Here is a 15,223-nt window from a genome sequence, read left to right on the forward strand (position 1 = left end):
GGGTCTTGCTGCGTGCGAGCTTTCTCTGTTTGCAGTGAGCAGGGGCTACTCTTCGCTGCGGTGCACGGGCTTCTCATTGCAGTGGCTTCTCTTGTTGTGGAACACGGACTCTAGGCACACAGGCCTCAGTAGCTGCGGCACACGGGCTCAGTAGTTGTGGCTTGCGGGCTCTAGAGCGCAGGCTCAGTAGTTGCAGCACTTGGACTCAGTAGTTGTGGCACGCGGGCTCAGTAGTTGTGGCTTGCGGGCTCTAGAGCGCAGGCTCAGTAGTTGCAGCACTTGGACTCAGTAGTTGTGGCACGCGGGCTCAGTAGTTGTGGCTTGTGGGCTCTAGAGCGTAGGCTCAGTAGTTCTGGTGCATGGGCTTAGTCGCTCCAGCGGCATGTGGGATCTTCCCAGACCAGGGCTTGAACCCATGTCTCCTGCATTGGCAGGTGGATTCTTAACCACTGCTCCACCAGGGAAGTCCCAAGAGATGATATTTAAATCAGGCACTTTTGGTAACTTTACCTTCTTTACCTCTAAAGACCCTTTGAGGTAGGAACTAATACGACTCAGTCTTGACATAGTAGAAAGTGGTGAATAAATGAATGATTGATCCTCACTTTGCCGTTGGAGGCCCAGAGGCCCTGAGAGGTTAAGTTCCCCAGGGACACTTAGCTAGTCTTACACGTTAGAGCAAGGTGTTAACTCATGGGTTCCACTCCAAACAGATGCTTCTGATCACCACGAGATACAGTTACGGGGATGTTAAAGGTCTTCTGGAGACAAACATGGGATCAGTGAGAAAAGTTGCTGACATTTATTGAGCACTTATGTGTGAAACATCTGTTGTGTGTTTTGTGTGTTGCTGCACTCCCCAGCCCCCCACCCCATGCAGAAGTTCTGTTATTACCCCTGCTTTGCATGTGAGGAAACTGAAGCCCAGAGAAGGTAGCTTGTCCAGACAGTTAAACAGATTTCCTTATTGCAGCACTTGTCAGTATCCTTTTTTTTTTTTTTTTTTTGCTGCATTGAGTCTTCATTGCTATGTGCGGGCTTTTTCTAGTTGCGGCAAGCGGGGGCTACTCTTTGTTGCAGTGCACGGTCTTCTCATTTCAGTGGCTTCTCTTGTTGCAGAGCACGGGCTCTAGGCGCGCAGGCTTAGTTGCTCCGTAGCATGTGGGATCTTCCCAGACCAGGGCTCGAACCTGTGTCCCCTGCATTGGCAGGCAGATTCTTATCCACTGCGCCACCAGGGAGCCCTGCCAGTGCCTTAATCACGGCATTCCAGTGGCTATCTACACTGTCCAAAAGAAGCAGTTGTTAGGGCAGCTGGGCTGGGGCTGGGCGTTGTGAACTTCTTTAACTTTTTAAGGTAACTGAGGGATGAAGATGGCCTCCCTTAGCTGTTTAAATGCGTGTTATTACATTGCATGTGCGTTTTAGTGGGATGTTCTGAACGCTGACTGCATCGTGAGTCTCCGAGACAAGATGGAACATGCCACATCGTGGCATCTGACCGGGGCCTGTCTATGGTCCTAATTAGGTCCTGGCTCGTTGCTAAGTGCTTTATGGACATGATCTTATTTAAGCCCCTGGGACAGCTGTGTGCACCTCGTGAGCTGAGAGGTTCCCACTGTGCAGGTGAAGAGCTGGGTCCAGGAAGGTTGAGGGGCCTGCTCAGCTCCGTGGGATTAGGACGTGCCAGAGCTGGGACTTGCACCATGTGTGCATGACCCTTCTTGCTCCCCGGGGCTGTAGGTGCCAGACGGATATGCCGTCTGCTGTCTTGGGCAGCTTTGCTTGTCTCTCACCCAGGGCCACGATCATGTCTCTTGAGGACTTTGAACAGCGCTTGAATCAAGCCATTGAAAGAAATGCCTTCCTGGAGAGTGAACTGGACGAGAAGGAGAATCTCCTAGAATCTGTTCAGCGACTGAAGGATGAAGCCAGAGGTCAGGAGGCCTTGGCTTTGCTCTGTGTGTTTCACCACCGTTGTGCCCTCTCCGGGCCTGAGGGTGTCCTGTCCCACAGCATCACCCAGCATTACCTGTGTTCCGAGGGCAGGGAACACACCGGGCAGGCTGAGCCTTGGTCCCCACCCTGTGCTAAGAATTGTCCGATGTCCAACCCTGTAGAGACCCTTTGTGGGTATTTAAGCCCAGCACCCACTTTATGCCCAGCAGGAGCACAGGAGTTTTGTGGGGAGAAAATGCCTGTTGATGGAATTGCTAGCCAGCCCATTTCTTTTGTGACTTGATAGCTGCTGATACACGTGGCTTGGAACTCCAGAGTCTCATCAGCGTTTGCTCTTTGGAGGTAGCACTTCCAAAGGTAGAGCTTTCTAACTCTAAGACATTAGCAAGTCATCCAAGTTGGGTCCATAAGAGATTTTGTTAAAGTCCCAATTAATTGTTCATGACATTCATTTCGTTTCTAATGTTTAGCCAGTAGAAGGAGGTTTAGAAAGAAAAACTCTTTTAAGTTTAAAAGGTAGTTGTTCCTAAATGCCCATCAGTAATGAAGTGCTTAAGTAAATTACATAGATTTATTTTGTGGAATGTTAGTTAAACAGTTGTTCAAACAAATACGGTATAGATATAAATGTAGTCATAGAAAGCTTGTTAAGGGACTTCCCTGGCAGTCCAGTGGTTAAGACTCCGTGCTTCCACTGCAGGGGGTACGGGTTCGATCCCTGGTTGCTGAACCAAGATCCTGCATGCCGTTTGGCCAAAAAAATTAAATAAATAAAAAAGCCTATTAGGACATACCATTGAAGGGGGGAAAACACATAGATAGTAGATGTATGTTTCTATTTGCGCTTAATAAAAGTTATTCATCTTATATGCTTAATAGATACACATATAAACTCTATGTGTGAAATGCAGGGAAAAAGGATTGAGAAGATCTCCCTCATGTTACAGTTGATTAGGAGTGAGAAGGGGCATTTGAGGACGGGTTGGGAAAGCACATTTTCACTGAGTATTCTGTGTATACCTTGATACATTTGAATTCTCTTAAAACAGTAAAAGCAGTAGTGTATCACTGCCATGATTTGAAAAAAATTTTAAACCTTTTTGTTTTTACTCAAATAAAAACCATGTAGTTTTGCAAGCCTTCCAGGCAAGGTCCTGTGGGGTTTGCTTCATTCAGGGTTTCCACCTGGAGTTTTTCACTCTGATCGTTCTTCTTGCTGACCAGTGCCTCCTGTTGACCCTCCCCTTGCCTCATCACTCAAAGCAGAGACTTAAATCTGAATCCTTTTCCTGGCCCAGATTTGCGGCAAGAATTGGCTGTGCAGCAAAAGCAGGAGAAACCCAGGACTCCCATGCCCAGCTCTGTGGAAGCTGAAAGGACAGACACAGCTGTACAGGCCACTGGTTCCGTGCCATCCACCCCCATAGCTCATCGAGGACCCAGCTCTAGCTTAAACACACCTGGGACGTTCAGACGTGGTAAGGAGGATGGGAATCAGGAGGGTTTTCTTGGCTTCACAAAGCTTTCCTGGGTGAGAACCGGGGCGGGTCCTGGGTGAGAGAGAAGCAGGACCAGGCTGTACAGCAGGGAGCAAACTGGGGTGCTCACAGGGGCAGACCATTGTGGTGGGTGGGAGGAGCCTCTTGGATGTAAGACGATAGGGAGTAGTGGAGTCTGCGGCAAAGTAGAGAATGGAAGCCTCATCCAGAGGGGCAGCTGCCACTCTGCTTCTACCACAAGAGGTGTGGGCCCAGCAGACACTCCACTCTTCACCAGAAGCCAGAAATCCTCTTGTCTAATATGAAATCTCCCAGTAACCAAATAAAAAATTTAAAAAGGATTCTGTGGGTCCAGCAATACATCATCTAGAACTGGACCCAGCATAACCTGTGCTATGCAGTAAAAACCAAGAAATTTGAGTTCTTCCCCAGCCCCTCTGCTGACTGATTAACTGTGAGGCTCTGATTGGGCCACTTAATAGTAAATAATAAAAATAGACAATTATTGAGTACGTAGGATATACCAGTCCCTCTGCTTACTGTGCTTTGTATTTACATATGACCTCACTGGATTCGCACCACGGCCCAAGACGCAAGTAATGCAAGTGCTGTCCCCATGTGATGGATGAGGAGACTGAGGCCCTGAGTTAAGGAGCTGGCCTGACATCACGCAGCTGGCAAATGGCAGGCCGGCTCCCGGGGTTACACCACCACATGCTCCCTGTCCCTCAGCTTGTGCCCAGGATGAAGGGAGTGTGAGGTTTCCACAATCCCAGGCTAGACCACACTTGAATAAGCACACGACTCAGCTGGGCCTCAGATTTAGCAGGTCTGGGCAGGGCCTGAGATCCTGCGTTTCTAAGAAGCGCCCAGGTGATGCTGGTCCTGCTGCTCCGTGAGCCCTGCTTTGAAGAGAGAGGAGGCTCTGAGGAGCAGAACCCTTACCAGTGGGGCTTGTTCAGATGCTGTTAATGTTAATTAACTGTATGGAATTCCTAGAAGTTTAAGAGGGCCTGTTTTGATTTTGTTTAAAAAGAATAGCAGGTAAAGATAAATATTAAGTATAGTCATTATAAGGCTGCAAGAAGTTGGTCATCAGATATGCTCTTGTTATGTTAGGCAACAAAACATTGACCGAAACAGGGCAGCGTTGGGATCAGAGGGGCTTGCTCGCCCACCCCCGGGTTTCACGTTCAGAGACGTTAGTGCCCAGACTTTTGAGTGTGTGTTGGTGTCATGTGTGCATCCTTTTGCACACGCAGGTCTGGACGACTCCACTGGGGGGACCCCCCTCACGCCAGCGGCCCGGATATCTGCCCTCAACATTGTGGGAGACCTGCTGCGGAAAGTGGGGGTAAGACGGCGCTTCCCCAGGGTCTGTGTGGTGTCTTCTGTCTTCAGGAGACTTGAGGGGTGACCTTACCTATTGCTTCCCCTCTGGCAGAGGCTTCATTAGGTGCAGGTGTCACCCTGGCTCTCGTGTCCCTTACAGTTGCTGTGCTTCTATGGGTGTTGTTTCTGACAAACACCCGGGCTGTGACCCTGAGTCACCCTTTGATCCCCGGCTATATCTTTCTTTCCCTGTACCATTTTCCCTGGCAATTTGGGAGATTCGGATGGTATCTATGATATTTTTTCTTAATTGGAAAAAACTGAGAAACATTTGAAAACTGCCTTCCCTTTTTTTAATTTCTCAGGGAGTTAAAGGGAAAATCTTGAAAGGCTAGGGCAGAGAACATGACCTTATAGGTTTTATGTTAATTCCAGGGAAGGAGTCTTTTGTGCTTAAGAAATCACATAGATATTCTCTGTAGTTGTTTTTCTTAGTTTTAAAAATGATGCCTGGAAAGCCACAGAGTTTAAGTCCTGCCAGTCTGTCATTGACCAGAATGTATGCATTCAGAGTTAATAGAAGCTTGCAACTCGTTTTCTATGTTTTTCCTTTTGGCTTTTGTTTTTTTTGGATCGCTGTTATATAAGCAGGTTTTTATGTTTAGTTAGAGTATACAGAAGCTCAGGGTGATCTCAGTACCCATTTGGTTTCCAGAGGGTCTGTTTACAGCGAGACAAGTCCTTCTTCAAACCTCCTGCCACTTGGTGCATGTTTTACAAGGTAGCGGAGAGAGTGAATGATTCCAGAAGTTTATTTCATATTTCTTGTAGGCAGACTTAAATCATAGGTCGGGTTGGGGACTCTTCTGGAAGCTCCTAAATATCTTAGACTACCAGTTCTACGAGTTGGACATACATTGAATTTGGTGATGGGGTGGAGCACGCTTTGGGATTCTAACACACAACCCAGTTTGACAACCACTGTCTTAAGCTATTATTATGTGTATGGGCTCTGGTGAGAGGCAAGAGTTCTTGTCTTCAGCTTGAGACAGGAAAGCATATTTCTCTCCAGGCTCTGGAGTCCAAACTTGCTTCCTGCCGGAACTTCGTGTATGATCAGTCCCCAAACCGACCCAGTGGCCCAGCCTCAGGGTGGGGGAGCAAGAACAGAGACGGCGGCGACAGACGGCCAGGCAGCACCAGCGTGCCTCTGGGTGACAAAGGGTCAGTACCTTCTGCTGTTCCTCCTCAGTGTCGGGAGAACCCATCCTCTCCAGCCGGGAGCCTCTGACCCCTGACCCACAGCCATTTTTCAAAGTCGCAGGATTATGTCAATGAGGCATTATCCTCTACTCCATCCCTTAAGACAGAGTTAGGTGGTGTCTGCTGGTTTAGGCAAATGGCCAAGGAGAGGGTCATTTTTATTACTTGATTCTGCAGCCCCAGCTTCTGGTCATGCTGTGAGAATGTCCTTTGTATAAATCACTCCCTTGTTTAAGACTCAAGCTTCAAACACTGCTCTGCTTCCCCCAAAAGAGGATTTTTTTTTTTAACCTTTAGAACCTTCAGGAAACTGAATCAGCCAGACTAGATTCCTGAAGCCAGTCACCTGATTGGAAAACACAAATCTGACCTCTAACAGCTTCATTTATTTTCTTGCCTGAAGAAAATCAGTGCAGCTTCCAGATTCTAGAATTCTGTAAGATGTGCCACCATCTCACTGGACCCCAGGCCACGTAAATTTGGGAGCGATCAGTGGCAGACAGAGGACAGGAAATGAAGAATCGTTCTCCCCAGCATGCACATAACTTCCGGACCTTTAGATGTGGGTGTTTTTTTGGAGCGTCTTCTGCGACTGGGCTTTTTGCGTGGCCTTGGGCATGTGAGCCCTAGATAGCCAGTGTCCTTTTCTTCATTTCACAGGAGAGAAAATTGAGACCCAGTGAGACACTGCTCCCGACCTTGATATTCACTCTTATAACTTTGTGGGGCCCCGTGCTAGCCAGTCTATAACAGCTGTAATGTCCGCCTAATTTGGTTTGCTCTGTCTGAAGGTTGGGAAAACGCCTGGAATTTGGGAAGCCGCCTTCAAATATTTCCTCACCATCGCTGCCGTCAGCCCAGGGTGTAGTCAAGATGTTGCTTTAGGAAATCCACGGAAGCCAAGGCCCCGGTGTCTGTGCAGGAGTCATTTTATCCTCCTTCCCTCTTTAAACTAGGTTTTTGTTTTTTTAAGTTAGTTTGAGGTATACAAGCAAGCAGTCACACTAGCCAGTGACGGTGGGGAGCGGGGATCGCCTGTGGCCCCGGGTGGTCGTCCCCAGGAAATGCCATCTCATAACCCCTGGCCTCCTTGTCGGGGTGTTGCCAATGGACAGGGACAAAGCGGACCCTCTGGAAATGGCAACGTGGGTGCTGAGGCTGCTCCATCATTTTCAGCAGACCTGAGTCCTGATTGGTCTTGAGAGGTGTTTTTCGTGACCGGGGACACCTATAAAGTGGGGTCCGAGCCCATCTCAGGCTCACTCCGGCCCCCACTTTGCTGGAGCTTCTTCCAGAACAAAATCTCCAGTGCTCTTTGGCACAGCAGGGATCAGTGCATTGAAATCACATCTAGGGGTGAAGAACAGAACAGGCATGTACCTTTTATTTAAACTGTGGTGTGGTGTACCTCTGAGACTTTTTAATCTGCCTCTCACTGAGTCTTTTAGAGGCATGCTTGAGTTTCAGAGTACGTTTTGTGGGACCAGGTCAGTGGAAACTCTGTGTCCTCTTTAGACCAATCCTGGCTGTAAGTTGTCCTGAACCCCTCTGTCCTGGCCTGGGGGTGACCTCTGCTTCAGGACCCTTAGGGTCTCTGGGGTGTGATGGCCTTGGTAATGCAGCCCCTAAGAACAGGACTTCATTCACAGCCTTGATGAAATAATTGGGGTGACCTTCGGATAAGATTAAACCGCCAAGACTGTCGGTGGGAGGTTCCTTATTAAAGAAGAAACGAACCCAGGATTTCCACACAGATGGCGTGCAGCTCATCCCTGCTGGTTGTGAACGGCAGTCTCACAATTTGGACGCAAGTAAAAAGAACACATGAATTCCAGCGTGTGTGTGCAGCTTAACGGCCTTCTGTTACTAAGTTATTTTTCCAAAAGAACAGCAAAAATATCCTTGAGTTGAAAACAGAACTTTTCAAATGCTACTGAAATTCAGCAGAGAATTAAACTTGAGTGCCCACTTCGTTGCCCTGGCAACATTCTAACCTATATCGGTAAAAGATGTACTTCTATTTTTTTAAAAGAACAATAAAATCAAGAGAAACTGATTTTCAGCTAGTTTGTGGTGGTCAGTAAATGCTGCTGCCTTTGTGCTTCTGTGTTTGCTATCTGGTGATGAAAAACTTTTGTTTTTTTAACCAAGTGACTATGAAAAAAACTACTTTTTTAAAGATTTCCTTTCGAGTCAGCTTCTTAGAATTGTATTGGGACACGTGCGTGTCCTGTTCAGGGTGTATTATCATTTGGTCATTCAGTGCGTCCTTGGTTTCTGTAATTCCCCTCTTTTCAGTCTGTTTGATCCCATGGAGTTGGTGTATGGAATCATATGTGTTGAGTGGAAACTTCGCCAGGGATCTCTGTCTAGGACATGCAGGCCAAGGAAGGGACGGGCCCAGGCCTGGGTTTTATGGCCCTCACGCCAAGAACGGTTTTTACATTTTTAAAGGGTGGTTTAATTTTTTTAAAAAAAGACAAAAATGTGACAGAGACCATGATGGAGGCTAAAATACTCAACTTTCTGGGCCTTTATAGAAAAAGTTTGTCGAGCCCTGCCAGGCGAAGTCTTGTGTTTTAACTCAAACATTCAAGGAACTCATATTCTTCACATTAAATACGTGCTGTTTTGATTGATAAATATGTTCTTCCCGGGCATGGTCCTACTCCCTGGGCCTCGAGCCACCCACCTCCTGTGTGGAGGAGCCCCTCACTCACACTCTGTGTCTCTGCTCTGCTCTTGGCCAGTTGTGGGGTCTCAGACGATTCATCTCACCTCCCTGGGCCTCAGTTTCCCCATTTAATGAAATAATAACCCTGACTTGATAGGGTTGTCATGAGGATTAAATGAGGCCACCCCCCCACCCCGTCCTCTTTCTCTAGAAAACAACAGAAAAGTCAACTCTATTCTAGTGATTTATAACCTTTTATTAGTGAGGGTGTCCTTAAGTACAGCTGGGGTGCATATAAAACAGCGTGACATTCCTGCTCTTAGCCGTTTGAGCAGCGTCTCCTTTTTAATTCACGTGACTACAGAAGGCACTTGGTCTCGGTGAACTGTGTGCATCTGATGTGCGGGAACCGGAGGGAAGAGGAATTTTCAAACCAGGGCCCACCGGGACGATGGAAGAGTCCACGGGGCAGGAAGGGCTGGGGGTGGGGACAGTGGCACCCATCGTGGTGACTTTCTCCCCAATTCATGTAAACTAAGTTGCCAGTGATAAGTTACCATAGATATATTTTTCTAAAAATTCAAAATCTCTGCACAGTTCTCGGCAGAGGGAGTGGGTGTGTCTGTGTCTCCTGTTGGGTTTTTCCCCTTCGGTACATCGTTCCAAACTTAAGTTGATGCCCTGAATGCAGGGTAGTGGTCTTTATATTCATCGTGAGGGGTGTCTGTGATGTTTGGAGTTTGAAAATGGATTTAGACGGTGCTAAGAGGAGTCCACTGGGTTTGGTTCTGTCCTGTTTTGAGCAAGTTGTTCATTCACTGGCTTTGGTTCCGTTGAAGTCTGCATCGCGAGCGTCCATATCCTCTTCAGAACCGTCCGCGTTTTCAATAACTCTGCGTCCTCCAGACCTTCTCGAGGGAACAAAAGAGGTCTCGTTCCCTCGCCTGTGGGTGTTAAGAAAACACATGTTTCTTTAGTACAGAAATCTCCCTCGAGCTTGGAAGAGATTTTCAGACGGGGCAAAAAACAAACACAAACAAACTCGAATGAGACGCAGATATTCAGGCTGAAGTGAACAAATCCTGACCCATATGGGTGCATTTAATCAGCTGGAATGGGGGCAAAGTAGGTTTTTCAAAGCAGGACCATCTGCTTTAAAAAATGTCTGGCTTGGTCATTTGCTGACCCACAGGATTCTGGTTGGCTGTGGATTTCTGTTTAGAAGAGAAGGAAAAAAGGCAAGTGGGGGTGATGGCCTCATGGGATTATTCCTACACTGTGGAGCAGGGATGAGGGGGACCTGTTGTGTCTGTACCTCCTTGCTTTCAGAAGGAAAAGGGGGCAGGGGTTTAGGTTTTGAATTGTAGGAAGGTGAGAATGACCACCAACCCTTGAGAGGGAAGGAGGTCCCTGCGTGGATGCCAAGGGTGCTGTCTGGTTAAAGGCACTGCATTGCTCTGCTTTTATGGAGCAGAATTGTTGTTCTGAGTTCCCCCAGGGCAGAGATCTCGCCTGTTTTGGGCGTACCATGGCAGGCACTGTGCAAGGCATAGAACGGGTGCTCAATGAATATTTGTCAGAAAAACATTAGACATGTTAATCCAGGGTGTCTTTTAGCCCTAGCTGGTGGGACACCCCTTTCTCTCTGTCCTTTCCGCTCCCACCTCCTCTCCTCCGTGCTGCTGGATGCCCTTTTCCCACAGGGCCTGCCCTGGTCACCTGAAGTGAGGCTTTGCGTAGGAGGGCAGGGTAGGCAGGAGGAGGAAAAATCAGACCCGCCTGCACTTAACCTCCACTGTTTGGAAGGAAAGTTTGCCTTCTTTTCAGCGACCACAACAAATAATGTTGTGTGTTGGGCTCCAGCCATCTGACCCTGTTTGACAGGTCTTCACTCATTTTAGGATGTCTAAGAAGAAAGCAAGTTTTTTGCAACAAAAACGACCTGCTTCGCCACACAAAGTATGGACAGAAAAGCCACGAGGGTGAGCCCATCCCAGTGAACCCAGCCCGTCAGTTCTTTAGTCAAAGGGGGCAACTCAGGTAAGACAGGAGGCATAAGCAAGGCCCAGAGATTTCCTGATCGCTGACATGGGGCTTCCCAACACGAGCCTTCTGGAGTCCAAGGGTGGGAGGAACCCGGGCTGGTAAAACCCTCTGGGGACGGTGGATGGTACTTCCCAAGGGGCAGCGATCAAGAATAAATACTTAGTAGCTACTGCCGACTAAAGACCTGGGTCAGCGTCACTCCCATCAGAGGGAAGCTTCTAGGCCTCCAGCCCCTTTTATTTATTTATTTCTATTTCTTTTTGGCCGCACCTCAAATGCAGAACTTCCCCAACCAGGGATTGAACTTGTGCCCCCTGCAGTGGAAGCACAGAGTCCTAACCACTGGACCGCCAGGGAAGTCCTCCAGCTCCTTTGGAACTAACTTTCTATCACTCAGTCTCTAGAGGTTCTTTGAAAGTCTCTTCCTTCTTTAGCACTGTGTTCTCCAAGAACTCGGGACAGAGTAGGGTCCCGGCGTGCAGGGCTCAGCAGCCATCCACACAGCTCTCCTCCATGTCTAACCCTCCAGGTTCAAAACTGGATGGGATGGCCTGGAGCTGGAAACAGTGGCTCAGGCTCCCTTTGTCTCTCCGAAGAGTCTGCATTTGCTAACTAGAGGAGTTTAACTGATTAATGCGCTCCCTTGATCTAAGAAGTAAATCAATCGCGCCTGGGTCCCTGTAAGCCCCCTGCGTGGGCACCAGTCCTGAAGCCGGTCTGTTCTGGTTCAGGGGCCTTTCTTGAAGGAACTGGCTTCAAATCCTAGGCAAAGGTTGACACTGGCTATATCTGTCACAGGAAGTAAAGGACCCCTCTAAAATTTTCTTAAAGGGTTTGATCCTGGAGAACTTGGATTCTATTCATGGACTCAGAAATGTATCTGAGGTACTCTTGGCATCCCAGGGATTGGCACAAGAGCGTAAGCACCTGCTGCTTTGCAAGGACTCAGTTTCCATCAACGGGTGGGTCCTACACCCCAGCCAACCCTAGACTCCAGCTTATCCCGTGATCGGGATGCGCTGGCAGAAAAACTACTCAAAAGCCGTGTCTTGGAGGTGTGATGCTCCTGCCTAAAACTCCTGCCAGGACCTCATCCAGCTTTAAGTATTTGGGTAGCGACAGCAAGGCGGGATTCTCCAAGAGAGAAGACAGACACAAGGCAGGGCTGGCTGGGTCTCTCAAGGAGGATGAGGCAAAAGCCAGGCCCCAGGTGCCTCACTTCATGTGTGAGGACATTGTCAGGATCCCAGAGAAGTTGAGGCCTCTCAACCCTGTCTTTTGAAGGCCCCGTGCGCTCCCTGAGTCTTGGGTGTCCATCCCCAGTCCGTGAACATGTGCCCGTGAGACCTCCGGTAAAGGATCTGCCTGGACCGTGCCTGGCCCTGTGGTGGCCGGTGTGGCCCTCGTGCACTGAAGATGCAGTTAGCAGCTGGCCCTCGCTCAAGCCCCACGCAACCCCAGTGAGACATCGGGGTGAGAGCTCGTTTCCCTCGCACGCGTGTGTGGAAACCCCACCTTGGGGGGCACATTGCTGGGCTGCGGCCACCGTGACCCTGTGCTTTGCTAATTCTGACTTGTGAACCAGACCAGCCAGATGGAAGCCGTTCTCCAGGATGGTACCCAGACAGTGGAGCTGGCATATCTGCTCAGTGTGGTGTCTGAGCCAGACGAGGGAGTACGGCACAGCCATGGCCTCATCATTATTAGGGGCCTGTCACACAGGTAAGAGCCATCCAAGCCACACGCAGCCTCTAAACCCTCAGCACGCGGCGACAGGCCACATCAGTGCCACGTCACACGCCAAAGCGGGAGGGAGGAAGGAAGGAAGGAAGGAAAATGGGTAAAGCGATGAGGTCTTCTCGTGTCGATGTTGGTTTTGATGAAAGACAGTTTTGAACTAAGATATCTAGGCCTTCAGATTTTGTAGGAATCCCGGGAATTTGCGAGGGCCACAAAAGGGGGGCAGGGGGGCGGGGGGGGGCAGGTTGGCAGAAAGGAAATGGAAACCAAGAGCCACAGACACGAGCCGCGAAGCTGCAGGCATGATACCTGGTGAGTCATTGCGGAGTTTCCTGGGGGAGGGGGCCTCTGAAACAGAGAGAGAGAGAGTCCCCGGTGGTTACCATCCTCCCATTCAAGTGCAATTTTAATCATCAATGCATTTGCTTCAATTAAATAATTAAAGGCACCTTTAAGTCACCCTTACGGTGGAGCACCTGAAGCCATGAGATCTCAGAGAGCCTGGCACACAAAAGGACGAGCCTTTTTTTTCCCCAATTAAAAAGCAAATTTCTGTCCTTCAGAGCTTCTCTGAAGAACTCAGGTGGCTTCCTCCCATTCTGCATATCTGTTCAGGAACGTAAAGGAATCTGAGTAAGCTAGTCCAAAATATCCTTGTGGGAACAGAACCTGAACAGACCTGGGCAAGGAGCCCGCAGCAGCCTCTCGTTTTAGTATCATTACTCCGTCTTTGTTGCCTTTTATGCCCATAGCAAGACAGTAGAGGTGGGCACCCTGGGCGGCTCCTGTGGAGATGCCTGGTGGTGTCAGGAGTGATAGGTGCGTTGTTCGGGCTCTAAGCAGGGCTTGTGTTGAGATTTACCTGCCTGGTAAAACTGTGTGAAACTTGCTCTATAATTTCTTGCTCGCTGAGGAGCTGGCTAGGCTTGCCCACCTCACTCAAGGCTCTAGTGCTTGATTTTGTGCTTCTGTACATCTAGAGGACTCAGAGAAGGTGGAAAAGGTAGGACCTGTCTTCCACTTGTATGTTGTGTGCGTGTTCATATTAACTGTAAAAAATGGTTAGTCCGATGCCAGCCTGTACAGCCCAAGAAGGGTCGTTGTCTGGGGCAGAACCCAAAGAGGATGGTCGGCATGTGCTGCAAGAGTCATCGGTCCCAAGAAAGGGAGCAGTGACAACAAAAGGGTGAGAGAGCTGGGGTGGCTGACTGCTCTCCCACTGCTCAGCCCGCCTCCGAGGAAGGGCAGCATCCAGTCAGCAGCCGAGCAAGTGCTGGGGGGGTCCAGCAGTGGGGACGCACCACCCCTCACCTTGCACGGGCTGGGGGCTCCTTCCCCAATCCCTGTACTCCGAGCCAGTTGCTCTCTTTCCCCTCCTGAAAGGGGTTTGGGCTTTCCCCTTGTCTCGTGCAGTGGTTCTCAGAGTCTGGAGTCGAGATGCCAGGTGATTGCAGAGGGTTCCTAGGTATGCCCTTGGACTGCTGAATTGCACAGTGAGAAAGGTATTCCCTTTTCCACTCTTAAATACATCTGATTATGTCAGAAAATCTGTTTGGTGCTAATGTCTTTGTCATTCCCTTTCTAACTGAGAAGTCTGCCTTCAGGTCATAGTCATCAATTTGTGGCCACAATAGCTAGAATTCACTATTGTTTAGTTTTCACTGTTTCAACTTCATTGTGACCTGTTGATGCAAGGCATGCTGGTTTAACAGTACAGGGGTGGTAGGTTTCATTTGTAAATAGACATATGTATGATTAAATAGTTTATCAAAGAAAACATCAAGTCAACAGAAGTACAGGTGGTAAGGCAAAATGGCAAAGGTGGTACGAGAATGCCTGAGGTTGGAGAAACATCACCTCTGACTCAACAATTGAAGGTTTATTCTGTGCCCAGCACTATCCCAGACACTGGGAACGAATAAGCAGACAAAGCCTCTGTGTTCATGGGCTCGCAGGCCAAGAGTGAGGACAGACTGTGTACGAGATAAGTAAAAGAAATAGCACGTTCCATGATGACAAGTGGGTAAGAGAGAGGAGAACGGTAAAGAGTAAGGTAGGAAATTCTAGTAACATGGGTGAGTGAACACCTGCAGGAAGGGAAGGAGGGGCCAGCTAGTGCAGCAAGCTGGGGGAGGGGCATTCCAGGCAGAGAGAGCAGCCAGTGCAAGGGCCTTGAGGCAGTGTAGGAAGAGGTGGAGGTGGAGGGGTAATTTAGGAGGCAGAGTACAGAGATCACGTAGGGCCTAGTGGAACTAACCATTGTGAAGATGTTACTTTGGCTGTGAGTGAGGTGGAGCCCCCATAGAGGGCTCCAAGCAAAGGAGGGACGTGATCCAGCTCCATTTCTGTGTTGAGAAGAGACTATAAGGGGCCAGTATGGATGCAGAGAGGCCCACAAGGAGGCTGAGAAAGTTGTCTAGGTGGGAGGAGAGGGTAGCTTGGACCAGGGTGGCAAGCAGTGGTTCGATTCTGGATGTAGAGTATTTTTTAAGGGAGAGTTGACCAGATTTCCCAACAGAGTGGATGCAGGGTGTAAAGGAGAGAGAAGAATAAAGAATGAGCACAAGGTTTGTGGCCTGGATTAATGGCAACTTTCAGCTGTGGAGGATTGTGAGAAGAGCTGGTTTTGGGGTGAAGGGGTTCAGTCAGGGCCCAGGTTGGGGTATGTTTAGGTGTGAACTGCCTGTTAGGCATTGAATGGGAATGTCAA

The 15,223-nt window shown here is 49.0% G+C and overlaps 2 protein-coding genes across 9 annotated transcripts in view; one reads left to right on the forward strand and one right to left on the reverse strand.

The window, feature by feature from the left end:
• NDE1 (nudE neurodevelopment protein 1) overlaps positions 1-12,492 on the forward strand; it is a 39,549-nt gene extending 27,057 nt beyond the window's left edge. For 2 of the 5 annotated variants that reach the window (XM_029219596.1, XM_029219597.1), the window contains exons 5-10: positions 1,801-1,937; positions 3,258-3,437; positions 4,721-4,812; positions 5,863-6,014; positions 10,629-10,709; positions 12,058-12,492. In XM_029219596.1, coding sequence (XP_029075429.1) covers positions 1,801-1,937; positions 3,258-3,437; positions 4,721-4,812; positions 5,863-6,014; positions 10,629-10,709; positions 12,058-12,103 — 688 coding nt within the window. In that variant the 3' untranslated portion in view covers positions 12,104-12,492. Of the gene's footprint in view, positions 1-1,800; positions 1,938-3,257; positions 3,438-4,720; positions 4,813-5,862; positions 6,015-6,713; positions 8,100-10,628; positions 10,768-12,057 lie in introns of those variants that run through there. The other 3 variants (XR_003793024.1, XM_029219599.1, XM_029219598.1) reach the window with 3 other exon arrangements.
• Positions 8,170-15,223, reverse strand: part of MYH11 (myosin heavy chain 11) — a 128,743-nt gene continuing 121,689 nt past the window's right edge. For 2 of the 4 annotated variants that reach the window (XM_029219595.1, XM_029219594.1), the window contains 2 exons: positions 12,823-12,861; positions 8,170-9,671 (listed from right to left, as the gene is read on the reverse strand). In XM_029219595.1, coding sequence (XP_029075428.1) covers positions 12,831-12,861 — 31 coding nt within the window. In that variant the 3' untranslated portion in view covers positions 8,170-9,671; positions 12,823-12,830. The remainder of the gene's footprint in view (positions 9,672-12,822; positions 12,862-15,223) is intronic. The other 2 variants (XM_029219592.1, XM_029219593.1) reach the window with 2 other exon arrangements.

The sequence above is a fragment of the Monodon monoceros genome, unplaced genomic scaffold, assembly GCF_005190385.1.
Source record: "Monodon monoceros isolate NGI ecotype Baffin Bay Population unplaced genomic scaffold, NGI_Narwhal_1 Super_Scaffold_13, whole genome shotgun sequence".
In the NCBI taxonomy this organism is placed as follows: Eukaryota; Metazoa; Chordata; class Mammalia; order Artiodactyla; family Monodontidae; genus Monodon; species Monodon monoceros.